General features: G+C 49.0%; 2 protein-coding genes across 2 annotated transcripts in view; both read right to left on the reverse strand.

The window, feature by feature from the left end:
- Window positions 1-117: 117 nt before the first annotated feature.
- Window positions 118-3,627, reverse strand: cep20 (centrosomal protein 20). Its single transcript, XM_079730746.1, has 4 exons — window positions 3,592-3,627; window positions 2,678-2,875; window positions 1,663-1,747; window positions 118-562 (listed from the first exon to the last, which is right to left on the reverse strand). The coding sequence occupies exons 1-4, from the start codon at window positions 3,617-3,619 to the stop codon at window positions 412-414; spliced, it is 462 nt and encodes a 153-aa protein (XP_079586872.1). The 5' UTR covers window positions 3,620-3,627; the 3' UTR covers window positions 118-411.
- Window positions 3,628-5,605: 1,978 nt separating this feature from the next.
- abcc6a (ATP-binding cassette, sub-family C (CFTR/MRP), member 6a) overlaps window positions 5,606-21,180 on the reverse strand; it is a gene marked incomplete at its 5' end in the record, with an annotated part of 29,392 nt that continues 13,817 nt past the window's right edge. Inside the window, 23 exons of the mRNA XM_079758661.1 lie at window positions 5,606-6,002; window positions 6,726-6,920; window positions 7,321-7,487; window positions 7,759-7,917; window positions 8,462-8,608; window positions 9,087-9,188; window positions 9,659-9,785; window positions 10,651-10,850; window positions 11,249-11,559; window positions 12,123-12,330; window positions 12,586-12,703; window positions 12,895-12,979; window positions 13,516-13,699; window positions 14,309-14,476; window positions 14,969-15,145; window positions 15,685-15,811; window positions 15,938-16,007; window positions 16,569-16,656; window positions 16,995-17,141; window positions 17,587-17,790; window positions 18,636-18,728; window positions 19,337-19,498; window positions 20,152-20,329. Coding sequence (XP_079614787.1) covers window positions 5,894-6,002; window positions 6,726-6,920; window positions 7,321-7,487; window positions 7,759-7,917; window positions 8,462-8,608; window positions 9,087-9,188; window positions 9,659-9,785; window positions 10,651-10,850; window positions 11,249-11,559; window positions 12,123-12,330; window positions 12,586-12,703; window positions 12,895-12,979; window positions 13,516-13,699; window positions 14,309-14,476; window positions 14,969-15,145; window positions 15,685-15,811; window positions 15,938-16,007; window positions 16,569-16,656; window positions 16,995-17,141; window positions 17,587-17,790; window positions 18,636-18,728; window positions 19,337-19,498; window positions 20,152-20,329 — 3,526 coding nt within the window. The 3' untranslated portion in view covers window positions 5,606-5,893. The remainder of the gene's footprint in view (window positions 6,003-6,725; window positions 6,921-7,320; window positions 7,488-7,758; window positions 7,918-8,461; window positions 8,609-9,086; window positions 9,189-9,658; window positions 9,786-10,650; window positions 10,851-11,248; window positions 11,560-12,122; window positions 12,331-12,585; window positions 12,704-12,894; window positions 12,980-13,515; window positions 13,700-14,308; window positions 14,477-14,968; window positions 15,146-15,684; window positions 15,812-15,937; window positions 16,008-16,568; window positions 16,657-16,994; window positions 17,142-17,586; window positions 17,791-18,635; window positions 18,729-19,336; window positions 19,499-20,151; window positions 20,330-21,180) is intronic.

The raw sequence follows: 21,180 nt of genomic DNA on the forward strand, positions 1-21,180 counted from the left end.
TGGTGGTGACCCATTTGTCTCTTTAAGGAAGTAAACTAGAGCTATAGTTCAGTGCAAGGAGCTCATCCACACGGTGTTCCCCGTGAGCCTGCCCCTTGTGGTAAGAAAACAAAATGACAGTGTCAAAAAATTAAGATTTATTAAAATACCAAAAACACATTAACGTTCAACAAAACACATTAGGAGTAATATTAAAGAAAAGGATTGTAATTGTATTACATTTCAAGGCAACCTTCACATAACTATACATCTTGCCTGAATCTCAAAAAGGTTTGAAATAACAAATACGTCTTCATCATCAAAACGATGCAGAATCCTGTTGAACTCAACTGACCGCTTAAAACAGAGACTTTGAATATCAGGTTTCCGGGGGCAACAGCTTCCTCCACATCACGCCCTCGTTAAGGGGACTCAAGCATCACGTCCGGCCGCTGTGTCTCCAGCAGGGCCCCCCCCAGAAGGGGCCCCCACAGAAGGGGCGGCAGGGGCCCTCAGGAACACGGGCCCTCCATTCTCACCGCCGCTGTTGAGGAAGTGAGACACCAGGCCGTAGAGAAGAGGCCTGGAGACACACAGACGAGAAGAATCAGTCATCAAGGCCACCGTTCTGTTACTAATAGACTATCTGTTTGATTTTTAATCTTTGTGAAGTAGTCACATTTTATCCCATGCACTTGCCCTTGCATATAAAAGTAGTACTTAGCATTGTGTAGCATCTTCTCCTAGCTATCTCTGTTGTATACGGGGAATGGGTTAACCTAGTGATGGTTAGTGCTTGGCACTTGGTTCTATGAACATCCTTACTGTTCTGACAGCGATATATTGTTGTTTCTCTTTCTTCTGACAAATGTACTTATTGTAAGTCGTTTTAGATAAAAGCGGCTACTAAATGTATATTAAAATGTAAATCACATTCTGATCGCTGTTATGCATGTGCTTAATATAAACTCGTACATCACACGTATTTAATAATCTTATTTTAGGGTCAGGGTATATACATTCTGAACATTAATTGTGGAGCCCGACCGATTTATCGGCGGGCCGATATTAGGCATTTTCGTAGTTTCGTATTTTTATACATTTTATTGATCAGAACTTTAATATATTTTGATGTTCTTTTCTGTTGTGACAATAAAACAATACAATTAAGTTAATTTTTAACTGCATTACCTTAATATTTTAGTGTGGACTCATAAATAACGACAAATAACCAATGTTAGGGAAATCTGTTTATGTTTTGTTACGAGTTTCAGGAATTTCTTTTTAAATATATATCGGACAATATATCGGATTTTTATATCACCAAATATTTGTATCGGTATCGGCCTTAAAAATCCTTTATCGGTCGGGCTCCAATTAATTGTATTGTGTTGGCAAATCTGATAATGAAATCTTACTTTGTTGTATTTTGAAATATACCATATTGTACTTCTACTACTCTCAGTCAGTCAGTCAGTCAGTCAGTCAGTCAGTCAGTCAGTCAGTCAGTCTGTCTGTCTATAGGTCAGTATGTCAGTCTCTCTGTCTGTCTATAGGTCAGTATGTCTGCCTCTCTGTATGTCAGTCTGTCTGTCTCTCTTACGGTCTCTCTGACGGTCTCTCTGTCTGTCTCTCTGTCTCTCTCTCTGTCTGCAGAGTGCTTCTGAAGTCAGGGTTACTCACACCGACTTGGAGCCCGCGTCCTCCACCACCTTCAGCTGGTTGGCCAGGAACTGCCGGTCCAATGGGACCTCAGGCTGGCCCGACTCTGAGGAAACAAACAGAGTCAGTCAGCCAATCAGCCGGGGCCGCGGTGGGGAGGGACACACCCTTCACCGCGGTCGCCACCTTAGAGCCAGGTCCTGGTGGTGTTTAAGGCGGTCGTGGTTCAGTCTGTGTCTAGATGTGCTCGACGGACCACAGCTCACGCCTGGAGGCGTCTGCAGGCTTGTTGTGGCAGAACTTAGTTATACATTACAAGGGTGTAATGGGAAGTTATAGAAAACAGCATTGACTGACTGACGTTCCTGTGTCTAACACCTAATATCTGGGCTTCACCCAGGGTCACAAGCTGTTCGTCTCAGCTTTTCAAACAAAGGAGCAGACATCGAGTGTCTGAACTCCACAGATAGAAACAACCATTTCTTAGAAGGCTAGAGATTCAAGTTGTGAGGCAGTGAGAAACAAACCATGGCTACAAAACATCCCCGTTCAAATCGTATGAAAACCAAACAGACCTAGATGTCACAAACCAAGGTGTCCCTGGTAGTTACTATCCCAGAGTTTAAATTGACACATACATTTAGGGCAGTTAGCAGACGCTTTTATCCAAAGCAACTTAGAGCAAGTCCATTTGTCAGAGGAAAGAGAAACAACAATATATCTCTGTCGGTACAGTAAGGATGTTCATAGAACCAAGCGCCAAGCACTAACCATCACCAGGTTAACCCATTCCCCGTATACAAAAGATAGCCAGGATAAGATGCTACACAATGCTAAGTACTGTTTTTAAGTGCAAGGACGTACAACATACAATAAGTGTGTACATTAATGCAAGGACGTAAGCACAACATACAATACGTGTTGGAGGGGTGTGTGTGTGTGTGTGTGTGTGTGTGGTGGGTGGGGCTATGCAGAGTCTAGGTGAACTCTGACCAGGTGAGTCTTGGGTCTCTTGCGGTCGCTGGTTTTAACTCACCGGCCTTGAGCACGGAGGCAGCGTAGCGGTACTGGTTGAACTCCAGGTAGTCGCCGATCAGCTGGTTGATGAGCAGGTTGTGGTGGGACAGGGGGGGGCGGGGCTCGCTGCCGTCCTCCAGCGCGCTGAACACCTCCGCCCGGACGCGCGCCTTCAGCTGGTTCAGAACGCCGCGCGCCTCCAGCGTGTCCCGCACCGCTGGCGGCGCGCAATAACGTTAATCAATAACAACGTTCAGGGGGAGTACTGCGCCCAGGTACAAAACACTTCAGTGCTGTACTTTTGTACATTTTTCGAGTATCTGTTCTTACTGCAACAATACAACAATGCGTTGATATTACTTTGAATTCAATACAAATACTTTAAGTGTTTTTACTCCAATTACTCCAGTACTTTAACGTGAACGGACTGAATAACTTTCACATGTATTGGAGTAATATTCGACCAGGGGGATCTATACTTTGACTCAGGTAATAGAGTTGTGTACTTGTACTTGTCCACCACTGGTAACATCTGACCATCAGTCAGGATGATTTAAACCAGTCTGTGTTCAGAAAACGACTCATATTGCACCAGTATGCTGGTGTACTGGTATGGATTGATTACTGTATAAATTGCCATCCGTCAGGATGATTTAAACCAATTTGTTCAATGTTCTAAGTTCAAGCGACTCATATTGGAACAGTATGCCGGCATACTGGTTCATACTGGTATATATTGGTTAACATATACTGCTACAGCCACTAAATATGTTCAATGGAGGGCTCAATTGGCTTCTAACGTGTCCTGTTGCATATTTATTTGAAAGTTTAACATCTTGTCGTGCACCATGTGTTAGTAATAAAGAGTTATCTTAACATTTGCATTGATTTGAAGTCGACGTCGGACCAAAAACAACTAAAACATCTTCTTACCGCTCTTCAGTTCTGTGATGGTCGCCATTGCAACAAATGTAAACAAAAACTCACTGACGTCTTCCTCCCTCTAGTGGTCAGGATGGGAATCACACCGAGGACCTTCACTACTGCTCAAGGGTTAAGTAGTAATCATGAGAATCACACCGAGGACGTTGAACTCTTCCTCCCTCTAGTGGTCAGGATGGGAATCACACCGAGGACCTTTTCACTACTGCTCAAGGGTTCCCTGACGTCTCCCTCCCTCTAGTGGTCATGATGGGAATCAAGCCAAGGACATTCACTGGCTGACTGCTCAGGTCTGTATCATATTGTTGCGCAAACGCTCCATTTGGTGCGGATACAATTTGGCAATAATGAAAAACACTCATTACTCAGCATGACTTTGTAGTAACCGGAACTGTGGTCTGGTCTATTGATGAGTTGGTGGTAAGCCTAGTTAAAAATAAAAAAATCCTTAATGGAGTGTTATTATGGTTCCAGGTGTGAGTGTGATTAGTCATTAAAAGCTACAGGTGGACACGCCCACTTGTGATGTCACTAAGGCACAGGTAAGGGCAGATTTTCAAACAGCTTGTAATGCCCAATCTCTCACACCTGGTGGCGTAATACCAACCCTTTGATTACTTATTGGCTGCCATACTTGATTTATTGTAGACCCACGATGGTCGACCATGTGGGTTCACCTCCTCAAAGGTATAACACTTTAGTTCAATCAACACGTGAGACCAGATATCATGAATGATTTTAAAACATGTTTTATTAATCCAGCATGAACTATGATAAGACATTGCATACAGCAATAGTAAAATATAAACAAGAGTGATATAAAAAAAGTATAAATATAATACAATTCTGTCACTTTAACAAATTTTGTCATATGACATAAATAAGGTACAGCTTTTCTTTGAAAATTCTGTCTAAACCAGTAAGACAAAATAACAACACATTTACTTCCTCCAAAAGTCAATTTGGAATTAAAAATGTTGAGATAAAGGTCAACATTGTGATTATTATATACATTCCATTGAATCAGCATAAGATTTGACACACTTCTGTACAATAATTACGTTACTTTCGACTGGTGTCTGACTGGAAAGGACGGATGGATTGGATTGGTTTTATATTTGTGCTTTGGCATAAATACACAAAGGACTCAGTACAGCTGAATCAGATGATTTCTAAATTGAACAAATTCCATTTGTTGAATCAAAACAAATAGAAAACAGATTATATTTAACGTTCGTGCTGCATAGTGAGATAATCTTTTTTTAGTGCTTATTGTGTCTAGAAAAGTATTTTCGGGTCCCGGATTCCGCAACAGTGGAGCAGAATATAAGTAGGCCGACTCATTCTCAGAACGGTTGCACAAGTTGTTCTCCTGAGATATCAACATCTTGAAATGAATATAATCCATTTTAGATTCAACCCCAAAGAATAAAATGACTCCCGTCAGTAAATGCCGCGATATATGAGTGAGCCAGCCAATTGTTAAACCCTTTCCTGGAATCGCCAGACTCCAGTAGCTCTAGTATATACAGATGGTTAAATCCACACAGTCGGCTGTACCTGGTCTGCACGCTCTGAGAAGCACCACATCGTCTGCCTGCGTCTGTATGTCAGTCTCAGAGTCATGAGGAGCAGCGCACTTCTGACACGTTTTCTGTTTTCTTGGAGTCTTGAGCGAACCGTCAAACGTGAGGTTCTGTTTCCCTTCGGATTCACCCTCTTCTTCTGTAAACACGTAATGCCCCGGTAACGCGCCCGAGCGGCATCAAGGCCGGCCGGCGTGGTTTGTGTCGAGAGTGTGAGAGCGTCCATGCGGCCACTTCTAATGTGGTTCTGTTGGAGGAGAGAGGATGGGGGAGATCTAGGCCAGACACTTCTAGAGGGTCCTGTCGGAGGAGAGGGGCGATGGGAAGGCCTAGACCAGACACTTCTAGAGGGTTCTGTCGGAGGAGAGGGGCGATGGGAAGGCCTAGACCAGACACTTCTAGAGGGTTCTGTTGGAGGAAAGGGGCGATGGGAAGGCCTAGACCAGACACTTCTAGAGGGTTCTGTTGGAGGAGAGGGGCGATGGGAAGGCCTAGACCAGACACTTCTAGAGGGTTCTGTCGGAGGAGAGGGGCGATGGGAAGGCCTAGACCAGACACTTCTAGAGGGTTCTGTTGGAGGAAAGGGGCGATGGGAAGGCCTAGACCAGACACTTCTAGAGGGTTCTGTTGGAGGAGAGGGGCGATGGGAAGGCCTAGACCAGACACTTCTAGAGGGTTCTGTCGGAGGAGAGGGGCGATGGGAAGGCCTAGACCAGCCCAGCTTCCCGGCACATGCGGTAGAACTGCCCCCTCTGTGCGATGAGGTTGGCAGGGGAGTCTGTCTCAGAGATGAGGCCCTTGTCCATCACGATCACCCTGCAGAACAACAACAGAACAACAGTTTAGAGAAGAGATGCAGACCTAAGGCTCTGTCGGAGCAGAGGGACCGTTTTGAGGTCAATAAAGTGATAGATGTTATATTGTTATGTTTTGTGTTGTTTGTTGTTAATAAATGATCTATGGACTCTTTAAGTTGGTCACTCAAAAGCTCCTATTGGCCTTGCCAGGTCGACATTGTGACATGTACTGTATACATTGTCGAATTTTTGAGACTGGCACTTATTAATTTCAGCAAGAAATGTTTTTCCACAAGGTCAGCAAATTCCCTTTAAAAAACAGAAGTTGATGATGATTTAATCACCGTGATCACGAGTTCACTTTGTCTCTGCTATATTGAGCTCTTTCCTATTGACCTTTTATTACTCACCAATATGTGCCCCTCTTACGCACTTATTGTATGTTGTACGTCCTGGCACTTAAAAATAGTAATTAGAATTATGTAGCATCTTATCCTAGCTATCTTTGTTATTAACGGGGAATGGGTTAACCTGGTGATTGTTAGTGCTTGGCACTTGAACATCCTTACTGTACCGACAGCGATATATTGTTGTTTCTCTTTCTTCCGACAAATGCACTTATTGTAAGTCGCTCTGGATAAAAGCGTCTGCTAAACGCCCTCAATGTAAATGTAAATGTCAGGTCTCAGAGAGGTCAAGCCTTCCCCAGGCCACGCTGCGTGCCGTGGGACTGGAGACCCACCGGGTGTAGTCCATGATGGTGTTGAGGCGGTGGGCGATGGTCAGCACGGTGCAGTCCTCAAACTGGGTCCTGATGGTGGACTGGATCAGGGTGTCGGTCTCCAGGTCCACCGCCGCCGTGGCTTCGTCCAGGACCAGGATCTTCGTCTTCCTCAGCAGAGCTCGGGCCAGACACACCAGCTGACGCTGGCCCAGACTGTGAGGAAGGACGAGGAGGGAGGAAGGAGGCAAGGAAGGAGGAAGGAGAGTTAGGGTCTGAACTTCAACGAACCTTCCCTCTGCAGCAGAGCTTTGAGATTAGTATTTTCGTCTTCACTTGGTTAACTGGCCTGATTATGGATTATTGATGATGCTACCTTCTCCTCATTGACAGGTACCTATAAATGCAATTAAATTCAATTTTATTTGTATAGCCCTGAATGATAGGTCCAGTCTCAAAGGGCTTAACAGGCCATGTGTTTAAAAAAAGTGGGCGAGTGGGGGATCCCTCCTTCCAGTGAGGATCAGGAGGGCCATGATTGACATACAAACATATAAATCATAAATAAATAATGTCCTGATCTGCTTCAGAACTTCCAGAGGTGGCCGTCCCTTACCTGAGGTTCTCCCCGCCCTCGGAACACTCGTGGCTCAGTTTGTCGGGCAGGTTGGAGACAAAGTTCTTGAGGTGAGCGAGCTCCAGGGAGCTCCAGACCTCCTGGTCAGTGTAGTTATCAAAGGGGTCCAGGTTCATCCGCAGGGAGCCTGAGAACAGGACGGGGTCCTGGGAGACGGGGGCCACAGAGAGAGAGAGGCAGGTTAGTGGAGGAGCGGGAGCGATTCGGTGTGTTGGTCTGGGGAGGCCGTTTGGGAGTTAGAGTTTTGTTTTATAGATGCTTCTGCTTCCTGCCATGTTAGTGATAGTTTCAGCGGTCGTCATGAAAGCTTGTGGCCATGACACAAGACGTGTGTGTGTGTGTGTGTGTGTGTGTGTGTGTGTGTGTGTGTGCGTGTGTGTGTGTGTGTGTGTGTGTGTGTGAGCGTGTGTGTGGCACCTGGGGGATGATGGTGATGCGAGAGCGCAGGTCGTGCAGTCCGATGCCGGCCAGGTCCACTCCGTCCACAAAGATCTTCCCCTTGGCCGCCTCCAGGATCCTGAAGATTCCCAGCGCCAGGGAGGACTTCCCCGCTCCCGTCCGCCCCACGATGCCCACCTGGAGGAACGGCGACAACACGGACTGAGTCACCACAGGGAACGGACTCGTGGTGAGACGAAGAGAATAAAAAAACAATAAAAGTGGCGATGGTTCGCTGTTGCGGTTCTTTGAAGTCAGCGGATAAATCTTTACTTTTCTTTTCTGAAATGCGATCGGCCAGACACTGTGTTCATCACAGGAGGAACCAATCATAGTAAACGACCCCTCCCTGCTGCTGGACCGGTCAGAGCTAAAGAGGGGAGGCCCCTCACCACCAGAGCGCCCTGGCCAGAACTGAGCTCCATGTTGGAGATGTTTGAAATGAAGAATCGTTTGAAATGTTTGATCTGTCTACCGTCCCAACCCGAGGAAGCTGTCATCTCTATAGGCTTTGTCGCTTATTGTACAAGCTTTTTATTCCACAGGTTACACAAGTCATTCTGCAAACGCATTGCGGCAACAACGCAATAACGCGTTGACATTGGACAGAAAATGTACTTTCGAACACTTGTCTTTTTAAAAACAAGCCCTCCAGTACTTTGACTCGAGGAGGAGAACCCACCTTCTCCCTCTCCTGGATGCTGAGGGTGATGCCCTTCAGAGCGAGGTCCAGGCCCTTGCGGTACTGGAGGCCGTAGTCCTGGAACTCGATGGTGCCTCTCTGGGGCCAGGCGGGGGGCAGAGAGCTCCCCTCCACGGTCCACGGAGCCTGGGGGGGGGGGCAGACCAAATCCCACATTACTCTCTGTTTTCATGGTCTGTCTGCGGTAGTAGAACCTCAACAATGTCTATTGCTTGTCTTTTGTATGCATTTATGTCTGTGTGCGGTTGTGTGTGTGCTTATGTATGCACGTCTGTCTGGGTATAAGTGTGTGTGGTTGTGTGTGTTTATATATGCATGTGTATTTCTATACACATCTTTCTGTGTGTTTTTTTGTTTGCGTGTGTCTTTATGTATGCACGCTTATGTCCATGCACGTGTGTGTGTTTGTGTGTGTGTGGTAGAGTTTATGTTTGTGTTTATGTATGCATGTGTGTGTGTGTGTGTGTGAGTGGTTGGTTGTGTGTGTGTGTGTGTTTATGTATGCGTGTGTGTGTGGTTGGATGTCTATGTGTATGTGTTTATGTATGCATGTGTGCGTGTGCGTGTGTGTGTGTGTGTGTGTGTGTGTGTGTGGTCGACTGACCTCTTTAGCAGTGTCGGCGTACTCCTTGACCCTCTCCACAGAGACGATGTTGTTCTCCACGTCCGTCCAGGACCTGACGATCCAGCTGAGGATGCCGGTAACCTGCAATACAGGACCCAATGAGCGGTGTTGATACAGACGCTCTCGGGCTGTGGGCTGTGCGGGCTGTGCCGAGGGAAAGGCGTCTGGGCTGTTGTTGAATCCTGCTCAGGCTGAACCACAGCTTGGCTCTTCAGAAGAGGGATTGCCTGGGTGTTTTTTTTTTCTTTTTTGCGTAACGTGTTGCCAAAAGGATTTCATCTGACATTCATTTGACAGGTTTGGTTTTGGTTTCACTAACTAAGTGTGCCTGTGTCTGTGCGTGCGTACATGCGTGCATGTGTGTGTGTGTCTGCGCGTCTGTGTGTGTGTGCGTGCGTGTTTCCATGTGCGTGTATGTGCCTGTGTCTGTGCGTGCATGTGTGTGTGTGCGTGCGTGTGTGTGCATGCATTCTCGCGTGTGTGCGTGTTTGCATGTGCGTGCACGTGTGTGTGCTTGTGCGTGTGCGTGCACGTGCACAGTCAGGTCCTACCTGGAGGGAGTGCGACACGGCGAGCCCAACGATGCCTGGGCTCAGGGTGTGCTTCCCCATGACGGACAGGATGGCGGCGGCCAGGACCACGCCGTTCCCTACGAACTCCAGGTTGACGGCCAGCCACCTGCACACAGGACGCACGACGGTCGGTGTCACGTCCACGTCGCTTTACGTTTACATTTACTATGGCAGACGCTGTTGTCCAAAGCCACTTAGATTGTCCATTTGTCAGGAGAAAGAGAAACAACAATATATCTCTGTCGGTACAGTAAGGATGTTCATAGAACCAAGCGCCAACTACTAACCATCACTAGGTTAACCCGTTATAATGTTTAACTAAGTACGACGTCCAATAAGTGCCAGGACGTACAACACACAATAAGTGCGTACATTAAGTGCCAGGACGCACAATACACAATAAGTGTATACATTAAGTGCCAGGACGCACAACACACAATAAGTGCGTACATGAAGTGCCAGGACGTACAACGTACAAGAAGCAATGGGGTGGGACGGGGAGGCTATGCAGAGTCCAGGTGAACTCTGAACTGGTGAGTCTTGAGTCTAAAAAGACGTGGAAGTCGTTCCACGTTGTTCCACTGGTCTCAGCTTTCTGAGCCGTGAATCACTTCAGCATCACGCACGTCAAGCCCTTTTCCATTTGTTGTCGGTGTGCCACTCAGCTTAAACAGCAAACTAAAATGACTCCCTACTCTATCTATTGCAAAAGAACATGACCAATACGGTGTGCCGCTCTGGGTGTCTGTGTGAAGCAACAATAGCTTAGGCATGAATCTACTGGATGTTATCACTGTTCCCTATGAACTCACACAGAACACATCAAACTAAAACTATATTATGAACAACACAAGTTGAATCGGCCTTTGCACACCTAACACATCCCCTTCATGAACCTTGTGCTGATTCTACAATCGACCAACGGCAGCCCGTCAGGCCTCCCCTCCCGTCCAATCAGAAGGTGTTCTCACCTGGTGGCCACGAAGCGGGGGAAGTAGGCGGTCTGGTTGAAGTCCACCCTCTTGTTGGCCTGCAGGACGAAGCGGCGCTCCTCCCGGAAGGCGCGGATCACGCTGGCGCCCTGCACCGTCTCGTTGAAGTGGGTGTAGATCGGCGAGCGGCTCACCGCCTCCAGACGCCGCAGCTGGCACGACGTGGCCACGTAGAAGCTCTGCGGGGGGGGGGGAGACACTCAGGGTGAGGAACACTCAGGGGGGAGAGGAGGAGGGCAGGTCGTTAAGGAGCAGCTCACTTCTTGCTCGTGGAGGCTGTGGAAGTTTGGGGATTGAACCCGGTACTCTATCGCCGGGAGGCTCGACCACCTCGAGGTGGGGATTTCTGAGGGGAAGTATGATCCAGGTTGGAGATCCAGCCAACCATCCATCTCCGCCATTTCCTCCATCTCCTCCATCTCATTCATCTCCTCTATCTCATTAATCTCATTAATCTCATTCATCTCCTCCATCTCATTCATCTCACTCATCTCATTCTCCTCGTCCATCTCATTCTTCTCCTTCATCTCCTCCATCTTATTCATCTCATTCATGAGCACAGTGGACCTGGACGTACCTGGACGAAGGCGTAGAGGAAGGCGAGCGGCAGGATGAAGACGGCAGCGAAGGGCGTGGCCATCATGACGATGATGCAGACCTCCAGCAGCTTGAAGACGTAGCCCAGCATCATGCGCAGGCCGTCGGGGATCATGCAGTCGATGCCGTCGATCTCCTTGGCGAAGCGGTTCAGCAGGTTCCCGCTGGGCGTGGTCTCGAAGAAGGACATGGGCGAGTGCAGCACGTTGTTCAGCAGCTCCCTGTGCAGCTGGCGCGACGCCACGATGCCGCACAGCGAGATGGCCACCGTGGTGCTGAAGATGGCGATGCCTGGAGCGCCGAGGAACACGCCAGGGAACGCGACGAGGAACACCCCAGGAACACCCCAGGAACACGCCGTGGAGACACACAACAGGAAACAGGAAACCAAGAGATCTCGTCAGGCTTCGTTTGTCGCATTTTACGGTTTTCGGAAAGACAGTTGGTAGACGAGGTCTGTGGTTTCATTAGAGCCTTTTCAACAGAGGGGTCATCGTAGAGCAGACACAGGTGTCACTCATAACACTAATTAGGGATCCTCTTATGAACCAGTGCATGAGTAGTAGACTAGATGTTATGAGTGACACCTGTGTTTGTCCTTCCATGACGCTTCTGTTACAAAACGTCTACCTGACATCAAAGTCAGAATCCACACTCAGTGATTTGTTATGTTTCAAAGCAACAGCAAACTAAAACGACTTCCCACTCTATCTATTGTAAAATAACATGGCCAACCCAGTGTACGAGTCTGGGTGTCTACGGGAAGAAACTAAAAATTGGATTCTGTTAAATAGCGTCCACCTGACGTCAAAGTCAGATTCTACATTCAGTGATCTATGTTTCTTCGTACTGACCCTGAGCCAATCCGAGCGCCCCGAACACGGCCAGCTTGAGGTCGGTGTCTTGCTGGGTGCCGTTGACGACGGGCCCGTCCGCCCACAGCGACAGCCAGTAGTTGTAGGTGAGCGACGCCCCCTGCTGGAAGGCGTACATGAAGACGATGGGCACAACGAGGGCCACGCCAATGGTCTTGAAGTACTCCATGTACATGTCCAGCCGTACCTGGAGACACAGAGGAGGAGCAGCTTGAGGCGACGCACAGTGGTTGGTTGGGAACGCCTATGGGATTTTTGTTTTGAGTATTTTAATAATTTCATTATTTTATTTGGAGATTTTATTAGCTCATTTCGTTAATTTTCAAAATGATACTAATCATTAATGAATGAATTAATAAGGATTCATTTTTGAGTATTGCTTATTAATTACGAGTTTAGTTGTAGTATTTAAGTGAGGCTGTTGGGAGGTTCCCTGACTCACCCGTCCGGTGCGGGCCTTATCCACCTCCGTCAGTCTGCCCAGGTCCTCTGGAACCTGCTCCTGGTCCGACTCCGGGACAGACTCCATGTTCTGGAGGTTGGTGTTGGTGGAGTCGCCTCTGGGGAACCCACAGGTCAGAGGTCAGCCTCGACAGGTCAGAGGTCAGCTTCGTCACACTCGGTATGCAATGAGACACTTTGAAATGGCGCTAGTACCAAACGCGGTTCACATTAACCTTAAGATTAAGGGTGCACTTAAGGGGCCCTCCCTTGAAAGGTGTCGGTGTGTGTGAGGTGTATCTCTGGGTACCCGATGAGCTGCTCCTGGGAGAGGTCTCTGGAGAAGGGCATGAAGTCCACCATGCTAAGCCGGGCGTTGGACCTTCTGGAGCCGGCTGGAGCACGCCATGAAGACACCGGGTTAAACATCAAGGTGCCATCAATGACAGCTAGATTTTATAATTATAACTATACGTTTCTAGGGCAGATTAACTGGAATCCATAAAAACAATCTCACCATTTATTTATCATTTATACTGGTTGTTCTGTTTGTTCTGTTGTATTTTTTTTAACTTTTTTATTTATGTTTTCCTTAGCACTACTACATTTTTATGGTATTGTATTATTATATTATTATATCCTCTCTCTCTCCCTCCCTCTCTCTCTCTCTCCCTCTCTCTCTCTCTCCCTTCATCTCTCTCTCCCTCCCTCCCTCCCTCTTTCTCTCTCCCTCTCTCTCTCTTTCCCTTCATCTCTCCCTCCCTCCCTCCCTCCCTCTTTCTCTCTCTCTCTCTCTCCCTCCCTCCCTTCCCCCTCACCCTCCCTCTCTTCCTCCCTCCCCCCCTCCCTCCCTCCCTCTCTCTCTCTCTCCCTCCCTTCCCCCTCACCCTCCCTCTCTTCCTCCCTCCCTCCCCTCTCTCTCCCTCCTCACCCCTCTGGATGGCGCTCTCCTTGCGCTCAGTGTTGGCGAAGGTGTGGATGAACTCTGCGAAGGCGCCCTGGCGGCCCAGCAGATCCTGGTAGGAGCCGCTCTCTGTGATCTCGCCGTCCACCATCACCAGGATCAGGTCGGCCTGCGGCAGGAAGCTCATCCCGTGGGTCACCAGGACGCGCGTCTGCAGAGACAACAGGCACCCCAATAGGTCACAAACCCGGACCCCCGTGGGGTACGTCTCAGAGGGGTGGCTGATGACCTGCTGGACTCTGAGCGCTGCCTCCAGAAGGACAGAGGACGTGTGTGTGTGTGTGTGTGTGTGTGTGTATGTATGTATGTATGTATGTATGTATGTATGTATGTATGTATGTATGTATGTATGTATGTATGTATGTATGTCTGTATGTCGATCATGGCCCCTATTTCACTCCTGATCATCCCTGGAAGGAGGGATCCCCCACTCTGAAGGAGGGATCCCCCACTCTGAAGGAGGGATCCCCCACTCTGAAGGAGGGACCCCCCACTCTGGAGGAGGGACCCCCCACTCTGGAGGAGGGACCCCCCACTCTGAAGGAGGGACCCCCCACTCTGAAGGAGGGATCCCCCACTCTGAAGGAGGGATCCCCAACTCTGCGTTCCTCCTCAAAAATATCTTCCTTGCTAACTAAGGGAGTTCTCTCTTGCCCTCTGGGGGTCTAGGGTCGGTAAGCCCTTTGAGACTGTAGCTGTGATTAAGGGCTGTACAAATAAAGTTGAACCTCTGAGCTCTGCAGGACTCCACCTCCGTTACCTTGTCGCGGAGCACTCCCTTGGGCCCGATGACCTTGTCGAAGATGTGCTGGCCGACGTGGGCGTCGACCGCGGAGAGCGGGTCGTCCAGCAGGTAGACGTCGGCCCGGCGGTACACCGCCCGGGCCAGGCTCACCCGCTGCTTCTGCCCCCCGGAGAGGTTCAGGCCCTGGGGACGAGACAAGGGTCAGGGGGGTCCATCTGCAGAGTTCACCACCTCCCTCCACACCCCTCCAACGCACTAACTGTATGTTTGTACGTCCTGGCACTTAAAAACAGTACTTAGTTGTGTGGCATCTTATCCTAGCTATCTCTGTTTTATACGGGGAATGGGTTAACCTAGCGATTGTTAGTGGTTGGCACTTGATTCTCTCCCCCTCTCTCTCCCCCTCTCTCTCTCTCTTCTCTATCCCTCCCTCCCCCCCCTCTCTCTCTCTCTCCCTCCCTCAGGGAGGGAGAGAGAGAGAGAGGGAGGGGAGAGAGAACTGTACTGTACCGACAGCGATATATTGTTGTTTCCCCTTCTTCTGACAAATCTACTTATTGTAAGTCGCTATGGATAAAAGCGCCTGCTAAACGCCCTTAACCTTAATGTAAATCTGCAGACCCTAGAAGGTAACTCTTCAGGGGTAACGGATCTGTCCGTCCTCCACATCCTCACCTTCTCCCCGATCTCGGTGGCGTCCCCTGCTGGCAGGATGTCCAGGTCGGGCAGCAGGGCGCAGGCCTCCAGCACGCACTGGTACCAGGTCTTCAGCTTCTCCCGGCCGAACACCACGTTGTCCTGCACCGTGGCGTTCTGGATCCAGGCCTGCTGGGGCACGTATGCCAGGGAGCCCTGGGGGGGGGGACATGAGGACAGAACGGGCGAACGTTTCTGCGTTTGAATGGTAAACGGACTGCATTTATAGAGCGCTTTTATTTATTCTTTTGTGAACAATTGTTTTTCATTGGAAATTCACGGAACAAAGCAAACCATTGCAATAAACGTTTGACCCCCGTTTTCTCCCTCCCACGTGCGGCCCTTCCTCCCCTCACTCCTTTCAGATCAGTTTAGCCTTACACTAAAAATATAAACAAATATGCATTTTCTATGTTTTAAGTCTGATATGACAGAGGCAGCCTCCTTCCACATGTCCGACGTACTGTCCTTAGCTCTTTTTACCCAGGCTGTGGACTGTTCTAAGAGGCAAAAGGTCAGCCACGCAGGGCGACAGCCAGCTGGTCAGGAGCAGTCAGGGTGAGGCGTCTCGCTCGGGGACACCTCGACCCTCCGCTGGGAGGAGCCCGGGATCGAACCGGCGACCTTCCGATCACCAGCCGACCCGCTCCGCCTCCTGAGCCGACGCCGCCCGTCCCTCCCCGATCCGAGCGTACCTTGACGGTGACGTGGCCGCTCCTCCTCTCGGTCTCCCCCAGCATGGCGGACAGCAGGGAGGACTTCCCGCTGCCCACGTGGCCGACCACCGCCACCAGGGAGCCGCGCGGCACGTGGACGTTGATCCTGTTGCAGCCACGAGAAAGAGAGGACACATCTTTTAGTGTCTCTCAGCGACCTGGGGATCCGTCCTGGGTTCCTCTGAACGGGTCGGAAGAACCTTCCCCTTCTCTTCGGAGGACCGGGCTTTACCTTTTGAGGCACGGGGGTCCCTCACCAGACCAGCTGAAGGTGCCGTTGTCTATTGAGACATCTTCACCGTCTGAACAAGAGCAAAGACAAGGAGGAGTCATGACCTGAACCTCAACTCACATGGCAAGGTACAACCAAGACTACAAACATCAAATTCCCCTTCTGGGATTATTCCTCAAAGTGCGTCAGTGCAGGGGTTTGAATTAGCTTAATCATCCTAATTGCAGCGTTTGTTTTTTTTACGAGCTTCTTTAAGGCGCTACAGATAAGAGACAGAAAGAGGAAGACTTTTTCTCTTTCAGGGAATCATATGTCTGACTTCACACAGTGATTTGGCTAAATAGCTACATCCCATAATTACCCTGTCTGCCTGGCAGCCGGGGGGGAACTGACAATACACATGAACCTCTAAGGCCTCCACACCACCGCTGATATAAACTACACCGCTTCCAGATCGGTTTTTAAATTGGTTCTGACAGCTTGCGGTTCCATCTGTGTATGGGAACCAGGACCATGTGGTGGTGGGGTATGGTGAACAGACCCAGAGCCATGAGATGGTGGGGTACGGTGGACAGACCCAGAGCCATGAGGTGGTGGGGTATGGCCAATAGAAGGCGCGTTGTCCTCTTACCCAGACTGTAGGCGGCCTTTGTGACGTTGTCCCCCTTCAGCTCCTCTGAACACAGGTACTTCCCAAGACGCTTCAGGGAGACAATAGCCTGCAGCAAAGAGGGACTTTAATGAAGCCATGCTTACCTCTTCAAAGAAAATTGAAGAGATGAAAAGGAAAAAACAAGACTACCTATCACCTTAATATACATAATAAAGGTTTGAATGTTTTATATATTTATTTTGTTGTGACTCAGTCTCACTCGCTGACTCTTTCACTCACTCACTCATTCTATGAGTCACTCTCTCACTCACTCACTCACTCATTCACACACACTCACACTCACACACACACACACACGTTCCCCTCATCCCATGCAGACAGAGGAGTGACAGCTGACTCATCGGGTGGTGATGAGTGACGACTGACTAACCCTCAGGCCGTTACCTGCATGGTGGTGCTCATCACGAAGGGGAGCTGGCTGAGTGGCGTCTTCAGGATGTTGATCAGCGCCATCGACACGAAGACCTTCTGCGCATCCAGGACGTTCCTGGCGTCGATGGTGACGTAGACACCGAACATGGCGAAGGCAATCTGAGGTCACAGAACGAGAAAGGAAAGAAGGAAAAAGGGGAAAAAAGCGCTGGCATTAGAGGAGGTCTGCGGGAAGAGGCATAATTGTCTGCGGCTCTGAGGTTCTGAGTACATTCAGCTTCCTGCTCACATGCTTACTTCTCTCCACTGGCATATTGTTCACATTATTTGCGGAATGTGGCTCAGGGGGTAGAGCGGGTTGGCTGGTAACCAGATGGTTGCTGGTTTGATCCCTTGTCAAGGTCCTTGAGCAAGGCACCTCACCCTGACCACTCCTGACGAGCTGGCCTTCGCCTTGCATGGTTGACACCGCCGTCGGTGTGTGACTGTGTGCATGAATGTGTGAATGTTTGGCAGTATTGTGAAGCGCTTTGAGTGGCCCCTGGTTAGGAAAGCGCTGTATAAAAGCAGTTACCATTTCCCTTTGTCCATTACTCCCTCTTACCAGGAAGGAGGAGCAGTTGAAGGAGGCGAAGGAGATGGAGTAGAGGACCTGGGACTTCTTCAGGGCCTGGAGCTCCTTCTCCCGGTAGCCCAGGACCTGCTCCAGGAAGGCCTTCTCCCAGGCGTAGAACTTCAGGATCTTGATCCCACTCAGGATCTCGTTCATCAGGCGAATCCGACCGTCCATGAACTTCATCTGGACCTCCTTTCGGGTCAGAGAGGTTTCAAGGGTCAAGCCTTTCGATATTTGTTCTATGTGTATTTATATATATATATTTAGATAGATAGATAGATAGATAGATAGATAGATAGATAGATAGATAGATAGATAGATAGATAGATACAAACTTTATTAATCCTTACAAATTCCAAATCCTTTTTTTGAAGCAGAGCAGCAATTGAAAACACAGGATAAAATACAATACAATAAAAATACAGTGTAGTGCTGAGGAAAACAGAAAGAGATGGCTAAAGTAAGAACAAACAGAACAATCAGGGCAAACGGTATAAACTATAAAGTGGCCTAGTGCCAGTACTTCAAAGTATATATTAAAGTGTGTAAATGCAATGTAAAAAAACAAAACAAAGAGAGTAGTGGCCATTCACCCAGCGAGAATGCCACTGGGGAAGCAGCCAACAACACAGAGCTGATTCCGGGTTCGGCCGCACTCGTTAAAAGTCTTAAGAGTGCGACTTGTTTCATTATTTATTTGAGCTACGGGGCTGGTTACACTTTACAAGTCTATGAACACAAAGGAATCCAGCACATTCCTCCCTGCCTACAACAGGCCTCTGTTATTCCTCTACAAAGAATTACAAAAAGCCTTTCCCCTCCATGCCCCATCTCTGCCTCATTGGGTTTAAAGTGCTTTGTTGTGGACATCCACAGAGGACAGATGGCCGTGGACGGAGGAAAAACTGCCGCTTTCTGATCCGAGCGCTGGCTGGACTGATTGACAGACAGCAGGCAAAGGTGGACAGACAGACTGCAGGCCAGATGTCTGCGGCGGCGGTGGAGTTGAAGGTGGGGAGGATAGAGTGAGTCAGTACCTGTAATTTGCTCCTCTTCTTGGCGATGTACCCGTTGAGTGGGAAGATGAGGATGACCGTGGCGATCCCGGCCAACGCAGATGGCCCGAGATGCTGTAAAAAAATATAAATAAAATCCCAGTCGGTCACTTTAGTCCACGTCTTGTAGCGACAAGGAACGTTAGAAGGAGATGTGTGTTTATGTCTAGGGTTGTTCCGATACTGATACCAGTATCGGAAATTCCTGAGATACTGCCTAAAATGCAGAATCGGATATCGGCGAGTACGCAAGTCTATGAGCAGACCCGATGCCATCGCATGACTCATTTACTACCAAGGCAGAGAACATCACAAACACTACAGTTTTATGCTGCATTCGGTAACGGTTTGAGGTGGAAAAGCCGGATTGGGAAACGCGGCATCTCCGACCGACGTGCGTTAGAGCTACCAAGTCAGAAAAACATGGATGCTCACGCTTAACTACAAGATTACAAATGTAGTATTATAATTATAGATTATAAATATAAATGATCTGTAAGTGAACCGACTCTACATTGCTGTCATCGTAAGATAACCCTTTAATAAGAACCAGTGCTGTTAGTAGTGACAATGCTAGATGCTGTATCGGTATATCGTCGGTATCGGTATCGATACTCAGGAATTGGTATCGGGAAGGAGAACGTGGTATTGGACCGTCTCTACTTAAGTCCCAGACTGGTTACCTGCCAGAGGAAGAAGAGGCAGAGGGCGATCTCGATGGGCGCGAGCCACACTGCGTTGAAGTACACCACGAAGTCCATGAGCTTCTGGGTGTCAGCCGACACCAGGTTCACGATCTCTCCCACGGTGCACGTCCTCCGGGCAGAGCTGTTGATCACCAGAGACTGGAGCCGACAGGAGAGACGGGTTAACACCTCACCACCATGATCAACCAGAGACAGGTTAACACCTCACCACGGTGGCCAACCAGAGAGACAGGTTAACACCTCACCACAGTGGCCAACCAGAGAGACAGGTTAACACCTCACCACGGTGGTCAACCAGAGAGACGGGTTAACACCTCACCACGGTGGCCAACCAGAGAGACAGGTTAACACCTCACCACCATGACCCACCAGAGAGACAGGTTAACACCTCACCACGGTGGCCAACCAGAGAGACGGGTTAACACCTCACCACCATGATCAACCAGAGAGACGGGTTAACACCTCACCACGGTGGCCAACCAGAGAGACGGGTTAACACCTCACCACGGTGGTCAACCAGAGAGACGGGTTAACACCTCACCACGGTGGTCAATCAGAGAGACGGGTTAACACCTCACCACGGTGGTCAACCAGAGAGACGGGTTAACAAAATACAATAAACAAATCTAAAAGTCTAAGATAAAGTCTATGGTTTGTGCAAAGGTTAGGTGGGGGATCAGGGTTATAGTTTAGGGCTTTATTGTAAGTACAATAAAGTAGACAATGTCCACCTTTCTATGTTATTTTCTATGTTCCATGTCTATGTCGTTGTTTGGGCGAGAGACACCCACCTTCCTGTAGACGAGGCCCATGACGGCGGTCTTCACCCGCATGCCCACGGTGAAGCAGGTGTACATGTACTGGTGGTTGAAGAGCGACTGCAGGCAGGACAGCAGGAAGATGAGCGTGGCGTAGAAGTATCCCTTCCAGAGCGGGGCCTCGTCGGCCCTCATGAAGCCCAGCAGCAGGCTGTCGACGGGGGGGAGGAATCACAGGCAGAGGGTCAGAGCTCTGGGTGTTTGATGCTTCTCCATGATCCTCTGTTCATTGTGATGTTTGATTAGGATTCGTTCTTCGCGGTTTACTGTCATCTGTAATGTTATATAACCGCTTTCACCACATAACCTCCTTCCCTTCTCTCCCTTTCCTCCTTTGTTATATTTATCAATAATATACGTTCTTATTAAATTATTTTATTTTGTGTACACTCTGTTAAGCGTCTTTGAGCACTTAGAGAAGCGCTATATAAATCAGATGTATTATTATTATAACATACCGTCGGTTAACTCGATGACTCGATAACTATTAACACACTTTTGTTGTCATTATTAGATGCTGTAATCCAAAGCAAAGGCCAGGGATTTCCCTTCCTGCGTCACTGAAGAGCAGGTGGCTTTAGGCCGGCTCTGAGATGTCTCCAGGTGAGACTGCTGACCTTCAAACCCAGAACTCCCCTCATGGGAACGGAACAACGAACAATGACGATCATCACCCTCCTCCAGCCTCCCTTCCTGCCCTTTCCCCACCTGTGTGATGAACATAATCCCTGGCTCTCTCTGTGTCTCCCTCCTACCCTTTCCACACCTGTCTCTCTCTGGGTCTCCCATCCCACGTCTCCCCTCCTACCCCTTACACACCTGTCTCTCTCTCTTGGAATCTCCCTCCTACCCTTTACACACCTGTGTGACGAGCACAAGCCCTGCCTCTCTCTGGGTCTCCCGCCCACCCGTTCCCCACCTGTGTGTGTCTCCCTCCCACCCTGTCTCTCTCTCTGGGTCTCCCTCCCACCTCGCTGCTCCCCCCCCCCCTGCGGCCATCCG

This window comes from Pollachius pollachius (genome assembly GCF_949987615.1).
Source record: "Pollachius pollachius genome assembly, chromosome: 2".
NCBI classification, from domain to species: Eukaryota; Metazoa; Chordata; class Actinopteri; order Gadiformes; family Gadidae; genus Pollachius; species Pollachius pollachius.